General features: G+C 36.5%; 1 protein-coding gene across 9 annotated transcripts in view; it reads left to right on the plus strand.

Annotated features, from left to right (window-relative positions):
• RALGPS2 (Ral GEF with PH domain and SH3 binding motif 2) overlaps nucleotides 1–20,011 on the plus strand; it is a 157,057-nt gene that overhangs the window by 72,427 nt on the left and 64,619 nt on the right. For all 9 annotated transcript variants that reach the window (XM_064454463.1, XM_064454465.1, XM_064454466.1 and 6 more), the window contains exons 5-8: nucleotides 480–563; nucleotides 8,900–8,989; nucleotides 12,316–12,408; nucleotides 16,682–16,808. In XM_064454463.1, the coding sequence (XP_064310533.1) occupies nucleotides 480–563; nucleotides 8,900–8,989; nucleotides 12,316–12,408; nucleotides 16,682–16,808 (394 nt within the window). The remainder of the gene's footprint in view (nucleotides 1–479; nucleotides 564–8,899; nucleotides 8,990–12,315; nucleotides 12,409–16,681; nucleotides 16,809–20,011) is intronic.

Raw genomic sequence — 20,011 nt, forward strand, 5'->3', positions numbered from 1 at the left:
TATTGTTGCTGCAAAAGATGATGATTTGGATATTTCTTTAACACAATATGCCAAGTTAAAATAATGGGACATGGCTAGATTGAGTTAATGAGGTGTTTCTTCTCAGCAATTAAAAAGCAAAAGAACATGCTGCTCTTGCTAGCTCAGATTCACACTTAAAGCAGGATTTTCTGTGATAACAAAATGGATCTTGAATTATTTCACTGATTTCTAATAAGAGCTGAATTTTTAAAAAATCCCTAATTGAACAAAAGAGGAATTGTAAAAATGTAATAATTCAAAACCATTCGCCAATTACACTTGTGGAACCTCAGTAATTCAGAAAAATAATTCAGAAAAAGTGTAACTATATTACTTCAATGTATTATTGCTCTGTTATTTTGTAACTTTTGAGATTTGTCTCTTCTATATGCTTTTGGCTCTGAACATGTGTTATGCACTAATTTAAAAAAAATCAATTTTCATCCTTGTTCTCCCAGGAGCTGGCAAGCTGTGGCTGGAATAAAAAAGAGAAATACAGTTCTGCACCAAATGCTGTTGCTTTCACCAGAAGATTCAATCACGTGAGTTTTTTTTTTTCTTCCAATGTCATTACTTGTACATATTTAAAAAGTCAGGGGAATTAAGTGTTCTGGCACATCACTTTTATTACTGATCACAGCTTGATTGCTTTAAAACTTAAAGTATCTGCTATAAAGAATTCCTTATCTTCAGGATATACAGAAAGACCAGAACAGTACTGAAGAAGTAGCTGTGGTTTTGTTTTAAATAGCACTTATTGATGAAACAGGAAAATATTAAGTGGATTATTCCACACACACACACACACCCCCACCCCCCCATGCTGGCTGTCATTTACATAATGACAGAATCATAATTATATGTTAAAGGCTCACAGTACAGGATTTCTGGAGTAGTAATTAAATGTAACTTCTTTCTGTGTTAGCTGAGTGACTCTTGTTCCACATAGATGTTTTTGTGCCTAGAAATATATGCCTTTTGTCAGTATGGTTACCTTTTTTAAAAGTGATTCTGGGCAAATGAAAAATTCCAAACACTTTTTACTGTACAAAACTTTATGGTTTTCTTACTTAAAAATATCTCTGTGTCAAATCAACTTTTAAAATAAGATCAGAATTTTGGCTTTCTCCACAACTAAAGCTGTAGGACTCCAGCTATATAGTAAGCCATCCAAGTCTCAAAACTGCAATGCTTTTTTTACGTAATGCAGTATTTTGTGTTTCAGATTAAGTAATTGTTACCCTCATCTCTCCTCTTGTAAATGTTTAATAATGTCTCAAACTTACAAGCTCTATTCCAGATCTATATTCTGTACCCAGTCTCAGATCTACAGACATCTCTGTTACCATCTAAAACCACACCAAACCTCTAACCTTTTCAGGTTTTTTTTCCTATCAGTTGCTGTGTACTTTCTCGCTCCTCATTATTGCTCAGATTCATGATATGACCAAATACTATTACTTCTCATTGACAACTTCTAGAATATTTCTTAACCTTCTAATGGCTGAAATGCTTGCCTGGGCATAAGTTTTAGACACTAGCCTGATTCTCTTGACTGAAGAGAAAATGTTATACCGCAGACTTCTTGTGACCATATCATCTATTGAAATCTGGGTGGTTTGGGTTGGGGTTTTGTTTTCCTGGTTTGTTTTTTTTGGTAGCATTTAGTTTAAAATATTCCCAATCAAGCTTTTGAAGTTGCTTCTTTATTGGACTATATATCCTGCCTGAGGCTACTTCTGCACTAGTATTTTTTACACTAATACCACTGATATGCCAATGATTCCAACGTTTGCTGTCTTAAAATGGAATAGACAGTTTCAGTTGGAAGTGACTTACAGTGATCACCTAGTCCAACTGCCTGACCAAATCAGGGCTGACCAAAAGTTAAAGTATTTCATTAAGGGCATTGTCCAAATGCCTCCTAAACACTGACAGGCTCAGGGCATCGGCCACCTCTCTAAGAAGCCTGTTCCTGTCTTGTTTATTCATGTAAGCTGTTGCTTAAAAAAAAACAAACCAAAACAAACCTCCACAAACAAAATTATTTTGTAGTAAGGGCTGTGTTAGGCAGTGTACTTCATCGAAGACCTCACTTCTCATTTGTTATTGTATAATGTACTAAAGAACTGCAGGAATTGGCTGAAGAGAAAATAAACTTCAGACTTATTAAAGAACTGGTAAAATATGGTTAGTAGCAAAAAAGGAGAGGAAACCTTGTCATGGGCGTAAGCAATTGGCTGTCTGCAAACTAACCGTTTGTCATTACAGAACCACTGTTGAAAAATATCTAACCTGTAAAATATGTTAAGGACAGAGGGAAGGAAGGTTTGTCTTGTACAGCTGGCCAGAACCAGGAGGAGATACCTGTACTTAAATAGTAGCTATTAAAGACCCTGAATGTTGCTAAAATGGTAACTTTATTGTTAAATAGTGTTTAAAAATTCTAAATACAATATTTTTAGATGAACATACAAAAATTTCATCATCCTGGCAAAATCCCATTAGTTTATTGTAATCCTATCTTAAGTCTCCCCTTCTTATTCATCCTAATGACTTTTTGGTTTTGTGACCATTTTCGATTTAAATTTTTTTAAAGGATATTTTTCTATCTCTGTGGGATGCTTATCAAATCTGTTCACTGGATTCTTAATTAATGGGTGTTATTCTTGTTTTTGTTTAAACTTAGGTTTTTATCAAAATCCATACAAAACTGGCTATATGCATACAACAAAGGCAGTAAGGAGAATAAGATGCTAGAAATACCTGCCTTTTAGTAATATATTTCTTCATAATAGTTGGTAGTCCTGTTTCACTGGAAAGCATTTCTAGCTGCTGAAGGGCGCCTAACTATTTTCATTACCCCAGAGTGCATGTTAGATAGTTGTTAATAGTCACTGGCTGCTTCATCTGTCCTAATTTTCTTTTTTCTACTATGCTTCACTTGTTTCAAGTAACTGTTGTTTTTGATTGAAAGGCAGGTCAATCTGGAAGGAATTACAAAACTTACTATAGACCTTTGAGAGTCACCTGTCTTTGAGTTTGTTCAATGTTTCAATGGACTAAAAGACTATGTCACCATTTAATTTTTTTTCAGTATGGTAAAGGAAAACCTTGAATAAAATGCAGCACACTGGCTTTGAGCAGCTGTATATAGAACTTCTTGTACTGTTTCTCTTCCCCCTCTCTTCCCTTTGGCTTTGCATCTGAAGGTCTTATTAGAAAAGATGTGGTTGGAAAGGGACTAAAACTTATTTATGAACTCTCCACTTCTGCACCTTATTTTTGGGGAACACCAGAAAGGCAATAAACATAGAAACAGAATGTATTAGCTTTAAGATTGATGCCATGACAGGGGTTTATGGTTCTTTTCAGAAGTCACTATGTAGCCATTCCATATAGTGGTATGTATACAAATATACCTGCACATTTTCCTGCCATAAGGTTTACATTTGTAATTAAGCCTCACTCATTCGTGTGCTTTCTCTACAGCCATAAAAGTTGGTTGTGTTCCTCTGTCAGCTGGCAGGTTCCTTCACTGATAACACCTTTGCCAATGATTTAAGAGCCTTCCTAGTGTCTTGAAAATTTTGTTTTCTGTTGTATTTAAGCTCCAGTGAAGAACCCAACTGACAGGATCTGTCCCTGGCTTTCATTTCCCTATGGGGCTTCAGATGTTGCATTGGCTGTTACAGAACATTCCCTTTTTTTAGATGCCTGTTATTGCTGGTTTTAATGTGTAAAAGAAAAGCACTGCCAGTAATCTGAGTTGTCCTTGGGACAACCTTGAAACAATAACAGTGGCGAAATCTAGAGCATGTCTTTGCTGTGTCAGTGAGTTTTGTGGATTCATCAGTGTAATCGGGACAGGCTAGTTTGAGGCTCTACTCCATTGATTATCTCCAAAGAAATGAAAAAAGGTCTTTTTATATCAGGCAGCCAGTAAGTACTTGAAGCCATTGCAATTCACCATTAAATGACCTGGAACGGGACAAGTAGCTTCTCTTTGGTTTTCACATTTACAGCCCCATCACATTCAGATATTGCAGTGCTTAGGCTGTCTCTTGGATTGTATTTAAAGCCAAAAGATTTGAAGGCATTTCTAGGTCTTCTTTCATATTTCTTTTTCCTCAGTTGTTTCTGCTCCCTATAAGGTGTCATTTGAAAAACATTGATATAGAAGTTGTAGTGGCCTGTAAGAGAAATGCTCCCTTGAAGAGTCAAAAATAGGTAATAAAGAGGAAACAAGTCCAACTGTAACATCTGCTCAGATGCTGGGTGGGTTTGCCTCTAACCAATTTTTTCGGCAACTGCTGCATGCAGCTTTGGTGGCTGAGGGACATACCATTTGCAAGAAGCTCTTCCAAGAAGTTTGCATCAGCCTTTATTATGGCACCAAGGAAAGTCATCAGTCTTACTTTTGAAGTACAGTGGGAGTAGAGAGGGGAGGAAAGAGGGGCAAGTATTGTTTCAGCCACAGGTTCCTATTATTCACGTCAGTACCTCAACTTTTGACTTAATGAGACAGTACTTTGGATAACTTTTGATGTGGTGTGGGCCTATGGTTCCAAATGTCTCGTTGCAGAGGGCTCATTCATTCCAATAGTAATGTTGTATTTCTGTTCACCATCCTTTCATGAGCAATGAAATCCAAGAATTCCTATGGGATAGGCAGCGGCAGCTGGGAATAAGAAGGCATGGTGGAGTTGGCAGTTTTCACCTTCCTTGCCTGGTTTGCCTTCTCGGCATCTAGTTCTTACCCTAGATGCTTGCTCAGCAGAGTGTAGTTCCCGTTAGGCACCTGCCCCATTTACTTAGGTCTAAGTATTTGACACCCCCAAGATAACTAATTGGGGAAAATCATTGTGACTTTTGGCTTTATCAGGCATTAATACATTTCATCAAACTTCTGTTAACCTCTGAAATTTCACTGGGTTTAAATTATGCATTATACATCTGTCTTTCCATTTTCCCTCAATGTGCCAAAAGAAAACCATGAACAGCTCTCTTTTTGTAAGTAAAGAGAATATTAAATCACTAACAGCTGCTTCATGGCAAATTGATCTGCTGATAGCATTTTGGAAACAGTAACGATTATGTGCAGTTGATTGCAGCCCACTGAGAATGAAGTAGTGCATTTCCAGCATTAGTTATGTGATAATTATATGTGGTGCCTGTAAAAACAGATCGAGTTCAGGGAAGCGAAATCAAATGCATCATTCCATGCCAGGATTCTTTTATTCTTGAAGAATACATTGCTACGTGGTACTGTATAGATCTACACATCTACTATTAAGTATTGGTTTAAAGATGTTATTTCTTTACATAATTTTTTAAAACTCTGATCTCTGCCTTTTTCAGCGTTCTTCCGAAAGCTGAATGTATACTTGCATACTACTGCTGTAACTGCTAAATCTGTCAGTGCAAAATCAAGTTTGCCTACTTACTAACCCATTGTTCTCTGCCTTTTGAAAATAAGTGTTTATCATAAATTTCAAACAAGTGGGAGAAGTGTATTTTTGGAGATTGCTGTTAGGGATTGACACAAAAACATTTTGTAGTTCATATAAAGGTAACAGTTGCTCTCCTGGTTATAAAATTATCTGTATTAAAAACCCTCTTTTTTTGAGGTTTTTATTTAAATGGGAGTGGAACTGTGCTGCCATGGAGCTTAAAACATTACAGAAACTTGTCCACTAGGTTCAATACATTGGAACAATGTTAAAGCAAAAGATCACACTTGAAAGGCAAGTTTTGTTTTACTAACTCTCTGAAACTGTGTTTGGTGGGGCGGTTGTTTTTGTTTTTAACCAAATGCAAACATTATGTAGGAAAGGAAGTTTGTCTTGAATATTGTAGTGTTGCTGAGTTGCAGTGAAGTGTGATAGTAAAATTTTACTGGGGTCATCAGAAATTAAAAAATGGGTTGGGGAAGAAATTAGTCTGCTTCCTTTGGAAGCAAAACAAAAAAAAGGCAGGGATTCTACCTTAGCTGTAATGATGCAAGGTCGCTACTGTCTGTTTTACATTACGTGCCTGTTGTGTAGCATATCAGAATGTTTTTAACAGGTATTTGAAAGAATGATCCAGAAACTCCAGTAAAAGGAGTGTCTTGAATATGCCTATCTACTAATTAGCACAGAAAGCACAATTAGTTTTGGAACTGACTGTGAAGTTAAAAGCCCAGTATAACAAAATTAGTGTTTCACATAAGGCAAACATGGGGGAGTTTAAAAGCTTATGCTGTAATTCAAAAAAAGATATGTTCAAAAGTTAAGCTTGTTTTTCTAGGTTGACCTTAATAGGGAAGAATATACCCAAATATATGTCAAGGGTTAAATGCTGTCTTGAACTGGTAGCAAAGGCATTGTTGCCCAAAGGCTGTGGGTCATCTACCTGATCAATATTAGTGGGACAGTGTCAGAAATAATATTTAAATGCAGTGAGAGAGGACTTGAAGCAAAATAACCACAAAATATATATGGAACAAGTATGTATGATTTACGTGAAGAATGAACCTGGATAATATAAAAAAGTGGCCTATTGGAACACAAGGGTTTACTTAAATTGTTTAGGTTTTAATATTTGGAATACATTAGATGATGGTGCTTGAGAATCGCTCTGTATTTTGAGCAAGTGTTTAATGGTCTGGCCTGCCACAAGCAGTCTCCTATTTCATTGACACTCTGTTAACTTGAGAACAAAGAGGTTTGGAATTTTAAGGCACAGCAATACATGTGTTATCCCTACCTGATTCTTTGAAATGAAAATCTATGTTAAATTTTAAAATTTCATTGATCTTCAAAGGGAAGGCATCTCCTTAGAAACTCGTTCATCAGTCAAGGGAAAACTGGATTCCTCAAGCTGTGTAACTACAACAGAGCATCAAACTGAGGTTTAACTTTTTGACAATATTTTGAAGTACTGTAAAATACTTTAGTATTTATATATTCAGTACTCACGCATTTTATAGTAATGCTGTTTGCTCAGAACCACTTTTTATCAGGGTAACACAGTTTACCTGGAGAGATTCTCTTTTTTAAAAAGAAAAAAGAAAAAAAACACAAACCACCACAAAAAAACCCTGAGCTCTGTGGCTATTTCTTTCCTGGCTAATACAGCCTTAGACAAACAGACCAAAGGAAAGCAGCTGTTATGCAAGACATTTGTGGCTTTTTTCGTGCTGTTTTTTAGTTCTTCCATTTTCCAGTTCCAAAGAGCTGTTGTGTTTTGACATGTCAGTTCTCATCAAGTCACTCTAACTTCACTGAAAATGTAATAACTTTGCATGTGCGGATCTTCTTGTGCTATTCTGCACAAAGAGCTGTCACTGTACAAAGTGAAACAGGATAAACAGGATATTTCAGGGTTTTTTAAACTGAAATTTTAGGCAGGAACCTGAATATATGCGCAGTGATAGTTTACAAGATGTAGTTCAGCATCACTCTTAAAAATCACGGCAGAATGGTTGAAAGATGTTTATGTATGAAAGCATACATTTCTTCATACACTATTATTTTCAGTAGTTCTGTAAATAGCGGTCACACTGTATCTGGCTAATCATTCATTTTTTCCTAACTTGTGAATACATGAATAAAAGCTACAGTGTTTGTTACCATTTGCTAATTCTTTGCTCCTGTTTTATTACACTCATTAAGGTGTTTATTTTCTATCATTCTTTGTGCTAAAGTATATGAGGGCAGAGGGCGTGGGGGGAGCAGGGGAGAGAAAAGACGGGAATTTAGACATGTTAACAAAACACTTTCAAAGTATAGCTTTTATGAGGCATTCATGTAACTACAAAATGCAGCAGCCATCCTTCATGCCATAATGAATATAACAGCGATTTTTATGCAACAGCGAGGTCTGTCTTATAAAACTTAACAAATTAGTATGGCAGCATGCTGTACGTTAGCAGTAATTGGCATAGCCAGCAATAAAAGTACAAAGTATAAGTTCTAGGTTATAGCAGAAGATTCCTACCTTTTATTCCAGTTTTGTTCAGGTGATATCAATCTGATTATTATTTTTATTCTGAGGTGTTGAAAATTTGGAAATGTCAGTGAACTGTAGTGGAAGCTGTTCAACTCATCTGAGAATTGGATAGTGCAGCTTTGAAGGTGTGGAAAAGTGAAATCAAAGGATGAAACTCAATTTTAGTTTTTATACTCCTCTACTTTTGTAGAGACTCAACATTTCATCACTATTTTATTTTCTTGGGAGAATTTTGTTTTGAAGTTTGAGAGTTTTGTAATTGGCTTTGTGTCTGTGAGATCTCATCCTCAAACTTAGCCTGAAACTGAGTCTGTCTGCATAGATTGTACATGACTGATTCTGCTGGGTTTTTTTTGAGGTGTGCTGGCACCAGAAGGGTTTTTCTCGTTAGAAAATCAGCTTCCAGTGTCTTCATATGCAACTAACTGATGTGACAGATTTTTACAAAGACAGGTTCTAGCCACCCACACACTTACTGAGAAAAGCAGGCACCAGAACTTGCGCCCTCCAACAAAATACTGGAGCGCATGGCTACGAGTTATGAAATGGGGAAGGTGAAGAGAGTAACAAGATAAATTAAATATAAGTTGGATTTATTAATTTGATTTAATCAACTGCTTCATCATGTAATAGTAGAAGGTATTTTGCGTAAGAATGAGCAGAACAACAGAGAAAAACACTTCAAAGAAAGTTTTTTGTTAGTATCTGGCTTATACTGGTTGGGATTTTATAGTATAAGCATTTGCATCTTCTAGTATATATTCAGTTTTATAGATGGATGTTGAATGCGGTGAGACTTTTAATATATTACTCATGAAATGAAACTACTAAAAGTGTAATGTTGAAGCTCTGTATTTTAAAAAAGGCTTTTATTTCTTTTTAGGTAAGCTTTTGGGTTGTTAGAGAGATCCTACATGCACAAACTTTAAAAATAAGAGCTGAGGTTTTGAGCCACTATATTAAAACTGCAAAGGTAAGAATTTGGATTGGGGATGGGGGATTCACCATGATGAAAGTTTTTATGCTTAAGTTGGTCAGTTCAAAAATATACATGGGTAAATATTTATCTGATACCTGATTTAGCTGTGGTTGTATCTGTTGACATGAACAGCTGTTCGACTTCTGTGTGTAACAAAGTTGTCAGAAATAGTGACAGACCAAAGGCCTGAAATGGAAGCCTTTGTTTACGAAAAAATAGCTTAACTAAGGAAATGCAAAGATGTCTTATTTCATATCTGGTTTATTAGACAATATAATTTACTGGATGTGTTTTCTAATGTTGGTTAAAGCAAAGCACTGTGTGTAGAATCAGTTCAAACAGCAATAGTCAGAATAAAAACAGTTTGTTTGCCTTTACTATTGGAAGAAAAGGATGTGTTATTTCTTATTCCAATTGTGGCATGAATATCAACCTAATAAATACTGTTTCAAAAATATACCTGACCTCAGAAAATATTTTAGAGCTTTCATCCTGTGATATCTTCCTGCAAGCCTTTCAGACTGACATTTGTAAGAAAAGGGTCGGCAAACCTTGACTTATGTGTAGATGAACCAGAGCCCTGGCCCTTCAAACAGAACTAAGCTTTTTTATTGTAGTGTGAAGAGAGGGACCTTTTAAAGTTTTTGCTGTCAGGAGGTGGCTGGCCATTGCTACAGCTAAGTTCTGTGACTGCCTCAGGCTACCTGCAAAAAATAAGCAAAATTCTTGTTAATTACCTTGGTATTCATTTTGCAAATCCCTTCCTTGTCTTGATATGGATCTTTTTAATGAAGTAGTATTTTACTTCTACGGGATTTGACTAAATAAATTGTGAGGATCTCTCTCAAATATCCCTTGATATCTGGTGAGTTAATGTATCTTCATCTCATGTATCTTCAAAAATCAGTTCTTTTTTGAAATACAAACATAAAAAATTTGCCTTGTGTTTTATGTCCGTCTGTAGAAGGAGGGAGGTTAACCCATGTCGTCATAGTGCAGAACCCATGTTGGAAGCCAAGTGGGGTCAGGTTTGGTTGGTGCTTGGATGGGACTTGCCAGTGCTGGGTGGTGTAGGCTCTGCTTTGGGCACAGCACATGCCCAATATCACAGAACATGCCCGATATCATTAGTGGAGTGCAGACAGCAGTGTCTGCTGAAATGCTGCTGGTTTTGAGACAGTTATGTGCTCTGACAATTAGCTGAGCTTTGCTTATCTATGAGTTGTAAAGACCACAATTACAAAAAGCAAGAAACTATATTTCACATGGTTTTTATATCTGTTAATTTACTTTATGTATTATTTTGGCTTTGCTTAGATATAGCTGCTAACATGAAGTTGCTGCAGTTAGTGCCATTTGAAGGATTTTCTGTTTACACCAAAGCTGTTATCAAAGCAGCTTGGTGCCTCTTGGTTACGCTAATTATCTTTTCTTCAGATAAGCTGTAAATCCAATCTACAGTGAATTCTTCGTGCTGACAGCTGTCTATTGTATAGCTAGCAGTCCTTTAACGGTATCTCATGCTGTATTTCATTATGCGTGAACTAATTTGACTTAATAGTTGCATTCGCCCGAGGTTCCCAGGTTATCCTTATTGGTTCTGACTTCCGTTCCAATGCTGGCAGCAGCTGCAAAAGCCCTTTTTTCATTTTTGATCAGCTACGCTGTCATTTGGGTTGTTGCATAAGTGCAGGGACAAACTCCAGCAGTACTGTTTGGAAGAATAGTAGGACTATAGTATATGACAAATATCCACCCTCACCCCACAAAATACCAATTGCCCTTTACACACAACTGGTAACGAATCCTCCCAAAAGAGGATTAGGAGAGAGAAACACTTCTTCAGTAGGTATGGGAGGGCTCTCTTTTGTCAGTAGATGTGCTGGAAATGTAGGGTCCTGGGCACCCAGATTGAAATTGCTACTAGGGTGACCTAGTAGCATTAAATGTGCCATTTCTGAGTAATACCTATGAGGACTTTGTTCCATAAGAAGCTGTTAGTTTTCTGGCAATGTGTGAAGTCGAGAGAGAATCATTTGCCCTGTTCCAAAACTATTAGCCAAAATCTATCCTTGCACTTTTGGTCTTCCAAATATAAGGTCTCCTCTGATATTCAGCATTTATTCAGAATCAAGTTAGACTAACTTTTTTGTCCTATTATCTCATGAATGGCCTCTTAATCAAGAAAACTTGGGTAAGCTGAGTTTCAGGTAGAAAAGATGATTTCCACCATTTCTTGAATAGTAAGGGTCCCTTATATTATTGTATCATGTTTCTGGCTGGAATCCTAACCTACCTTGGAGAATTTTCCAAATGGGTTAAACAGGATTTGCAGTACTGTGATTAAGTATCCATTTCGCTTTATCAAAGTCTTTGTTAGGGGTGAAACCTCAGGTTTTGTGCACTTTACGAAAAATGCCCGAATGTAGTTCAAATCTCTGGGTGCTCAGCTCATAGCTATCAGAATAATTGATATTGCAGAAGAGCCGAAGAAATGGCGTTTTCTTATGGATCATTTTTAAGCTTTTGTGACAGTAGTACCACTAGTAAATTGGCCAAGGCAGATTAATGGTTTTGGAGACAGAGAGAAAGAAAGGGGAAGGAAATTCCAAATATGTAAGGCAATGCACTTATGTGCGGTGTTCTGTAGAGTTCTTAAGAAAATTCTTTTACCCTGGTGTCTTCTGTGTTCAGTTTTGATTTCATTGTTCCTTTCCAGTAGTTACTTTTAGTTGTTACACCCCAAAAATTGTCTTTCAGTGAGGGGAGTAATCCAGGTATGTGACTTTTGATATTTACCTGCTTGATTTCATCCCGCAACAATATTTTTGCGTGCTTTGCAGCCTTGGCAGCTTCATAAACCTGCGGTGCCAAATACATTTACAATATTAAAAACTGCCATGACTACATCATTCACAATTGGGTTATCCTTTTCGGCATGTTAAGTTTGAAAATTCTGTTGAATGCTATGAAAGGAATTTGTGGGGTTTGAATGTCAGAAAACTTCTGGCACTCAGTTATGCGTCCCAAGATGTATGCGCATATAGGTTTTGGTTTTGTGGTGGTTTTTTTTTTGTTGGTTGGTTTTTTTAAGGACTCTCTCTGGGCTATGAAACAGCTAGTGTAGTCTAATCCAAAACTGTAAAGATGCAGTAATGAAAAATCAGGAGGTGCCAAAAAGTGGTACGGGTGCACAGCAGTTCACTGTAATTAACTCTTCATTTTGGAAAATGCAGGATTTCTTTTAGATTGCTATTTATTCTATATTCATTATTGACAGCACTTGGAATGTTGTTTATTGTATATATTTTTGCCCTCAGAAACTGTATGAACTGAATAATCTGCATGCTCTTATGGCAGTTGTGTCAGGCCTCCAGAGTGCTCCGATCTTCAGGCTGACTAAAACGTGGGCGGTAAGTGAGCAGCAGGGCAATGAAGGGGTTTTAATTTATTCTTAGGTGAAATACAATATTCTGTAGCTTGTTTTCAAGGATGCAATAATTATTACAGATACTTTTAATCTTCCTGTACTGCGTACATAATGTTTCTAGTGCCTCTTAAGTCTATGGTTTCTTGTGAGTTTCTTTTCCATTCTGGCATAGAATTATTTTCCTTTGAAAAATGGTTCCCTGCAGATTCTACTAAATGCAGAGGCTTCTAATTTGGCCAGAAGCTATTCTGTATTTAGTTGCTGGAAAATTATAAATGCCAAAGTGGGTCATACTTTAATCATTCAGGGGTTTATACTGTTGGATTTTTTTTTGCTATGGAGAACAGATGTCCAGAAACTCTTGATTCAGTTTCCATAAAGAGATTTGTAGTTTCTCTGACTGATAACTATATCTAGCAATTTTTCTCAAGAGTTTTCAGAATTATTTTCATAGTTATAACTGCATTACACAGTATATTTGTAGGTCTGCTTTTGTACAGCTATGAAAGAATGGCTTTTGGAAACATTTTTATTTTACATCTGTTTCTTGACTGGAATTAATATTATTTTTCTGTAGTTGTATCCTTGATCAGAAGAACATTAGGAATGACTTTTGCTCGTTGATACTTCAGAGCTGAGGAAATACCATGCTTGTTTCAGCCTTATTGTGTAGTTACCCAGCTGTGTAAACAAGTGAACTGTGACATTAAGTGTGCTAGAAATAATCAGGTGACTGAAATAACTCCTATGCGAGGATCCATATAAATAGATGATTAAAAAAAGAGCTAGAAACTTTCACTGAAGACATTTCAGCACATCCTCTCATGTTAGAAAAAGTTTCTTTGATAACTGAATGATGATAATGTTGTTCAGTTGATAAATGTTATCAAAATGGAATATAATTCACTCCTGCTGAGCTACTAATCTAGAATTCCGTGCATGTGTTGCAAATGCACAATTAAGTAAGAAATCATTTCAAAATACCAAAAATCTCTCTAAGGAAGTCTTAATGAAGTTAATACTTCAAAATGATCTTGAGGAGAACTGTTGTTTTGCTAGTTTTGTCATGTTGATGAACTGATGCCTCAACAGTGTTTATAACTGTGATGCCAAATTGATTATTTTTTTTTTGGTGCATGACTCAAAACAATATAAGGCTGTAGTTGACATTTAATATAGCCATATTAGTTATACCATAACTATGTCATTCAGAACTAGGAATTCCCAGTTTCTTTTCCTGCGTGGTCAACCAGAAGTCCTGTTTTGCACGTATGGTGATTATTTGTGTGCTGTTGGCGTATATACCAGTTTTTAAAGTTTGTCCCCCTTCCAACCTCTGGAATGCCAGGTAACTTCTCCCACATTTCTGCAGGTGTTTAATTTCTAATACAGTCCCAAGCAAGTCAAAGCCTTTCATCATCCTATATAAGCCTTTGCAAATTCAAGCTGCAGGATAGCTCTTAGCATTCTGCACTGCAAACTGCTTTGGATGTCTTTCTCTTGAAAGTTCAGTTCATAAATTCCTGAAGTAATTTTAAGCCTTTGGCTTTCTGTATCTCGAAAGCAGGAAAGATGTGAAAAGGCACACCAAGCCATTATTTGAGTCACCAAGTCATTTGAGTAAGTTTTACAGTAACCTTCCAAAACCTTCAGTAAGGAAGGATTTGTTCTCTGTTTGAGATAGTTTGTAGCAACCCGCAATCAATCCGACTTACGAAGTTAGGAAAAGAACCGCAAGTATATTCACTCCCTTAAAAAAAAAAAAAAAGGTCACCTTATAAGGTTGGAATCTAGAGTTGAAAGGAGCCATTAAATATTTGCTTGGTAATCTAATGTTCCTAAAAAAGATGAAATTCATGTCTTCTGACGGTATGTCTGAATATGTCTGAAATTTGTCTCACTCACTGCCTGCACACACTGGAGAACAGTAAATGCTTCTAATGTGTGATTTGCCCTGTTCAAAACTTGAACAGAATTGTGCACCTTTCCAAGAAAGTACATAGAAGAGAATATTCTGTTTCTTTCCATTTAATGTAAAGGAACTCCAGATGACCAGCTAGGGCTTGGGCAATGTACACAAGTAATCATTAGATATTTGAAGTTAGGTGAGTAAATCCTGCCTCACCCTGCCAGCACCCTGAAACCTCATGTCTCCTTTCTTGCATTTCAAAAAGTTTGTTTTCAGTGCTGGCATACTAAAGTTAGAAAGCAAAGAGCAGTCTGGAAGGCTCTGAATCCTTCCCTGCTACTGTAAACTATCAGCCTTAGCTTTTGTTGTCTCTGCATATGTACATATCTTTACTGTTCTTTGCATCATTTGAGCCTAAGAGACAGAGGAATAAAAATTACTTAGAAAAAGAAGCAGCTCCAGAACTGGAGAAGTAACAGCTGGTTCCTTACTTGTCCTCACAGAAACACTTTTAATATTGTCAGGTTCTCTGTACTTTCCTACATGAATGCAGGAAGTGAAGACATGGTGGGAGTTGCACCATGAGCACAAGGGCAAGACATACAGGATCAGCTTGTTTAGAGATGATTCAAAGAGCCTGAAATGATATATCAGACTTGAATAAGATTGCAAATCAGCATGTTTTGAGGAAAATGCATTTAATTCAAGCTTGGGTTTAGGCCATTGCTATATCTGCTAGTCTTGTCTTACCTTCCAGTCTTCAAAACTGCCAAAAGCCTTCCAGGCACCAAATTGCAGCAGAATATTTTAGAGTATTACTAAAGGCAAGCTAATCTAGTCTGATTAAACTGGAACCATCTTTGAGGAGATAAACTTCAAAAGATAAATGTTATGTTCCTGTGGTTGGAAAGAAGTTATGCACTGTTTCCTTGTCCTGGAACTGGCAGATGTCTGCAGTTTCCATCAGCATGAGATGCTGTTCATCCGAATGTTGGAACTCCAGTTAAAGATGTAAATTAACTGCTGGAATGTCAGAGATCAGTATGTCTTGGGAAACAATTAACTTTTTATAAGTGACTTTCTTCTGAAAGCCAGTGTTCAGTTTGGTGGTGTGTCAGCTATCTTAATGAAGACTAGGATATAGGAAATATAAGTAAAAAGAACAGTTATTTCAGTAGTGAATTTACAGCTTTACAGAGGGGACATTCCACTTGTATTGTGTTGACATAGGTTGATCTTTAACCAAATGAGAAAAGGGGGTATGCATAAAAATCTAGTGATCTTACCTTTCTAATTTTTGCACTACTGGGTAACTTATAGGAGAAAAACTGTGACTGGGACTAGAACACTGAGTCTTCTGCCAAAATGTGCAATGGGAACATCTTATACCCTTTAAATTCTGGCTCTGAATTGAAATTAAGCCTTTAATGTGGTTTTGCAGCAGTAGTTCAGCTAGATGTTTCAAAAATAACTTACCATCCCAATCTTACAAAGAGAGCCTAGTTGCTATTAGTTCTGTCAAAGGGGGGGCAGGAGGGAGGAGGAATGGACAATGAAGGAGATCATGACTTAAATTCTGTATTCAGAGTGGACGTTCCTGTAATATTAAGGCCAGTAAAATTGCTAGTTGGCAGAACAATATACAGAGCCTGTATTCAAGTTCATAATGCCTTCTGTAGCAGAAAATGGATGAAATCCTTACTCTTTTTCAGACCTTCAAGTACATGGATAGGTGTATATCTGCATTCATTGTTTTAAAAATTGTACTTTAAAGGTACTTATCAGATCTTAATGGTACTGTTTTACTCTTTGAAGAGTAATTTGTTGAGATAGCCCTCAATTCAAGAATAAGAACATATGTTGGAATTTGGGTTTTTGTGAAGCTGGATTAGCATAAAATCTGTCAATATATCAGAAAAAGAAATGTTAACTTATGGATAATTAGTGAATTATGAATAAACTACTGGTTTGAAATGCTGTAGAAGTGGACAGCATGTGGAAGTGTGGTGTGCGTTAGCTAGATTAGTCTTTTGAAAACTTGTATTATTTCAGAAGGATCCCCCAGGACACCAAAGTCTATACCTGGCTGATTTTTTGAGTGGGTAGTTTAAATTTAACAGCCAAAATAGCTACTTTTCTCTAAGCTCTCCAAGTACTCATCCTTAAGGAGTAAATACTGTAATTGTGAAGCAGTTGTATTTGAAAACAAACCAACAACAACAACAAAGGGGCGGGGGGATGGGGGTGGTAGAAATACATGCTTTTAAGGGTAAAAGAAATCATAGTGATCAAACTTAATGCTCATATGGTTTTGGCTTCTTTTCTTGTTCTTTTTTTTTTTCCCTAGTTACTGAGTCGCAAGGATAAAGCCACCTTTGAAAAGCTGGAGTATGTTATGAGTAAAGAAGATAATTACAAAAGGCTTAGAGACTATATCAGCAGCTTGAAGATGACTCCTTGTATTCCCTATTTAGGTAAGCTGAAGTATTTCTATTGGGAAATGCTGATGACAAACATGCTTCTCCAGTAATTACACAAACTAAACACCACCATCTTAAGTATTCATGAACCTATTTCAGTACCTCAGTAGAGAACCTGTAATCACTAATTGATTCTGGATACTCTGTATTTAGCAAGAAATAACTTCACTAGCTTCAGAAAAAAAAAAACCTATTAAACCTCACACTTAAGATTTTACATACAGTATCAATTTTCTAGGAAATTATTTTCCCATATGTTGTATAGATACACTGATTGACTTCTGGAGAAGTACTTAAACTGTTACGCCTGCTAGCACTCTTAGAGCTAAATACTTGACTGTTACAGTAATGATGGCTTTTAATTTATGAGACACTATAAATCACCAACCTCTGAGATAAATAAATGTAGATCTTAGGGTTGGGAATATGTTAAAATCTGGAGATATTGCTGCATTTGATTAAACTAAAGTGACAAGAGAAGTTGGGTTAGCATGACTGACGCAGCTTTATGGAATAATTATGAGTAAATTATATTCCTGTGTATCTGAAAACTAGATAAATGAGTTCAATATGTGGTTTTTTTGTTGCTAAGCTGGTCTAGTGTTACTTAATATTTCTGTTTAGTTTGTTTAAAGTTAAAAAAGCACACTAATAATGTAGCTTTTCTTTGATATCTTAAGATGTTGGTAGTCATGTAAAATTAAGGCAACATTTACCGAAGTTTTTCCTTCTCCAGAAAAAGTAGTTGATATTTTTGCAGATACAAGTTGCTATTACACCTAAATTCAAGATGACCTCCTGTGGTCACTAAGGCTCATTAAACTGTAATCTTTTTGTTCCTGAAGTTTGATACTACTTTTAGTCAGGTGGGCTATTAACTTTTTCAAGGTTAATAACTTGACAGTCGTTATTATGCTGTGATCTGTGTCAGTCGCAATACTATTTCAGTTGCTTTATAGCTTGATATGAGCAACGATACCATAAATTATGTTAGAATCTAGAATGATGCATCTAAAATTCATATATTAAGGTTATGTGAAATTGGCTGAATCTAAATGCTTTATATTTAAATATGAAAAAAATACTCTGCTGTGGAGAAACAGTTTTCGTGGCAAGTAGTCCTATAGAATTCTTCATTCTGTGTTCATTTTTTACTTCTCTGATACATCCCTCCCAGAAACATCCACCAGTTCCAACATGATTGAAATAGCTGTTAATTTCCTGGATTTCCGATGTTGGTAACTGCTTGTGTCTAAAATGGAAGAATTGGGAGGAGTGTATTTTGTCTGAAGTGCAGGTGTGGCATACTACCATGCACTGCCCTGTTTGTTGACATAGCTAATAAAACTGGGCCTGAATTAAAAGGGGCAAAGAAGCCAAGCATAATGTAATGTGATTAAACAGGTAATTTTTGTAGCATTCCCATCGTATGTACACATATAGTGTATACACACTGTATATGGTTCTGAAATGCAGTTTCTAGCTTTCCAGATGCTTTTTAGCTATATGCCATGATTTGAACATGAAGGTAGGCTCAAATTGTGTTCTTGCTGATCATAGAAGTTCCAAGCCAACTTGCTGTCAGATTTCTTAAAATCTCATGATACTCTGACCCTTGTCATTATGGTCTTCTAATACTGCTGTATTACTGCTTTGGTGTATTTATCTGACTCTTGAAAAATAATGCCTTACTACATGCAAGTGTATATTTAAAAAAAAGTGAAACATTGGAAAACAATGTTTTAAGATGTGTTCAGTTAGAGATGTTTTCCTCTAATACATTAGTAATCTTCTGTCTAATTTTTACATTAGAATAAGCTTCGGGCTTGACTTGACAATTTACTGGAGTGAAATGTATATTTCTGTTCTGCTTAGAAACAAAGAAATGCCTTTTGCTGTGACCCACCATAGTTAAAGAATGTGTTGTGGCCTGGTTTCATAAAATATCAATTCTTACTAATGACATGAAGAGTGTCCTCAAAACTTTTTTTAATTATCCAAAGGAGAAATTAATTTTTTAAGGTTTAAATATGTGGCAAAAAGAACAAAATTGCTGTGAAACTACAGTTACAAGAAATTGGACACAACAGCCCATCTTCCAAGATAGATCCAGCTTTTTCTCATTGGATCAAAGCTTTAATCTCCAGTAAGACCTGAGTAGATTTGCAGGAGTACCATTTCTAAAATGTCCTTCCCGAGGCATTTTTACTAATGTAAGAGTCATATGGAACAGAAGTAAGTTGCTTGTTTTACTTACTGTTTTAAGCTTACCAGCTGTAGGTTATAATTCCTGAAAGGATCTTTTTCCGTTACTTCTGGTATAAAATCATGTACAGGAGTAATGCTGCTCCTGGTTTAAATTGCGCACAAAAGTCTACCTAAAAGTCTGCTGCTTAAAGGTGTGATCATGGCATGTACCCGGGAGGGTGTTTAATCATAAGGTCCGTTTCCTCTCGTGGAAAAAGGAGGTGTGAGGTGGGGCTCTCTTCACTGCTGGTGCAAAGATCCTGCAGTTGCCGTGCTCCCCTAACATGCTCTTCAGAAGAGTGCAGGGAGCCAAGTGTGCCCAGCAGTTATGTTTGACGTTGCAAATCCCCTCCGGAGAAATATTGGCATTGATTGTGAAGGACGCTGTGTTGGAAGGTCGTAGGGAAAGTGAGCATATAAAGGAATTTCAGCTGTGATTCCAAGGATGAATGTTTTGCCCTTCAGAGGTTACAAGTTTTGCCCTTATGCAACCAAATATCAAATGTGTGTGTGGAGGGTTTTTTAAGACCGCCTTAGCATTGTAAGATAAAGCTTACATGCATTTTTGTGTAGTCTTTGCAATGGAAGTGGAGCCACATAAGTACAGTTTGTTTTCTTTTCACTGTGGATAAGAAAGATGTCATTCTACTTTTAACTAGGGGGGCAAAAATAAAAATATTTTTCAGTTCCTTGCAGCAGTAAGTGTGATGTGATTCCAGAGTTGTAGAAATACAAGTGAGAGGAGCACATCATCAGTGTGGACTTAGTAGCACCGTGAGTGTTAAGAGCCGTGCAACACCAATAAAAATGCTCAGCATTAGGTCCTCATTACGTGATGAGATACGTCATCACTGTTGCATCACCTGGCCAACTAAAGTAGCCAAAAGAAATGGATGCTGTATATGTGATGTTATAATTTTCCTTAAAATAAAAACCCATTCTTAGAGGGA

Source organism: Phalacrocorax carbo, chromosome 6 (assembly GCF_963921805.1).
Source record: "Phalacrocorax carbo chromosome 6, bPhaCar2.1, whole genome shotgun sequence".
NCBI classification, from domain to species: domain Eukaryota; kingdom Metazoa; phylum Chordata; class Aves; order Suliformes; family Phalacrocoracidae; genus Phalacrocorax; species Phalacrocorax carbo.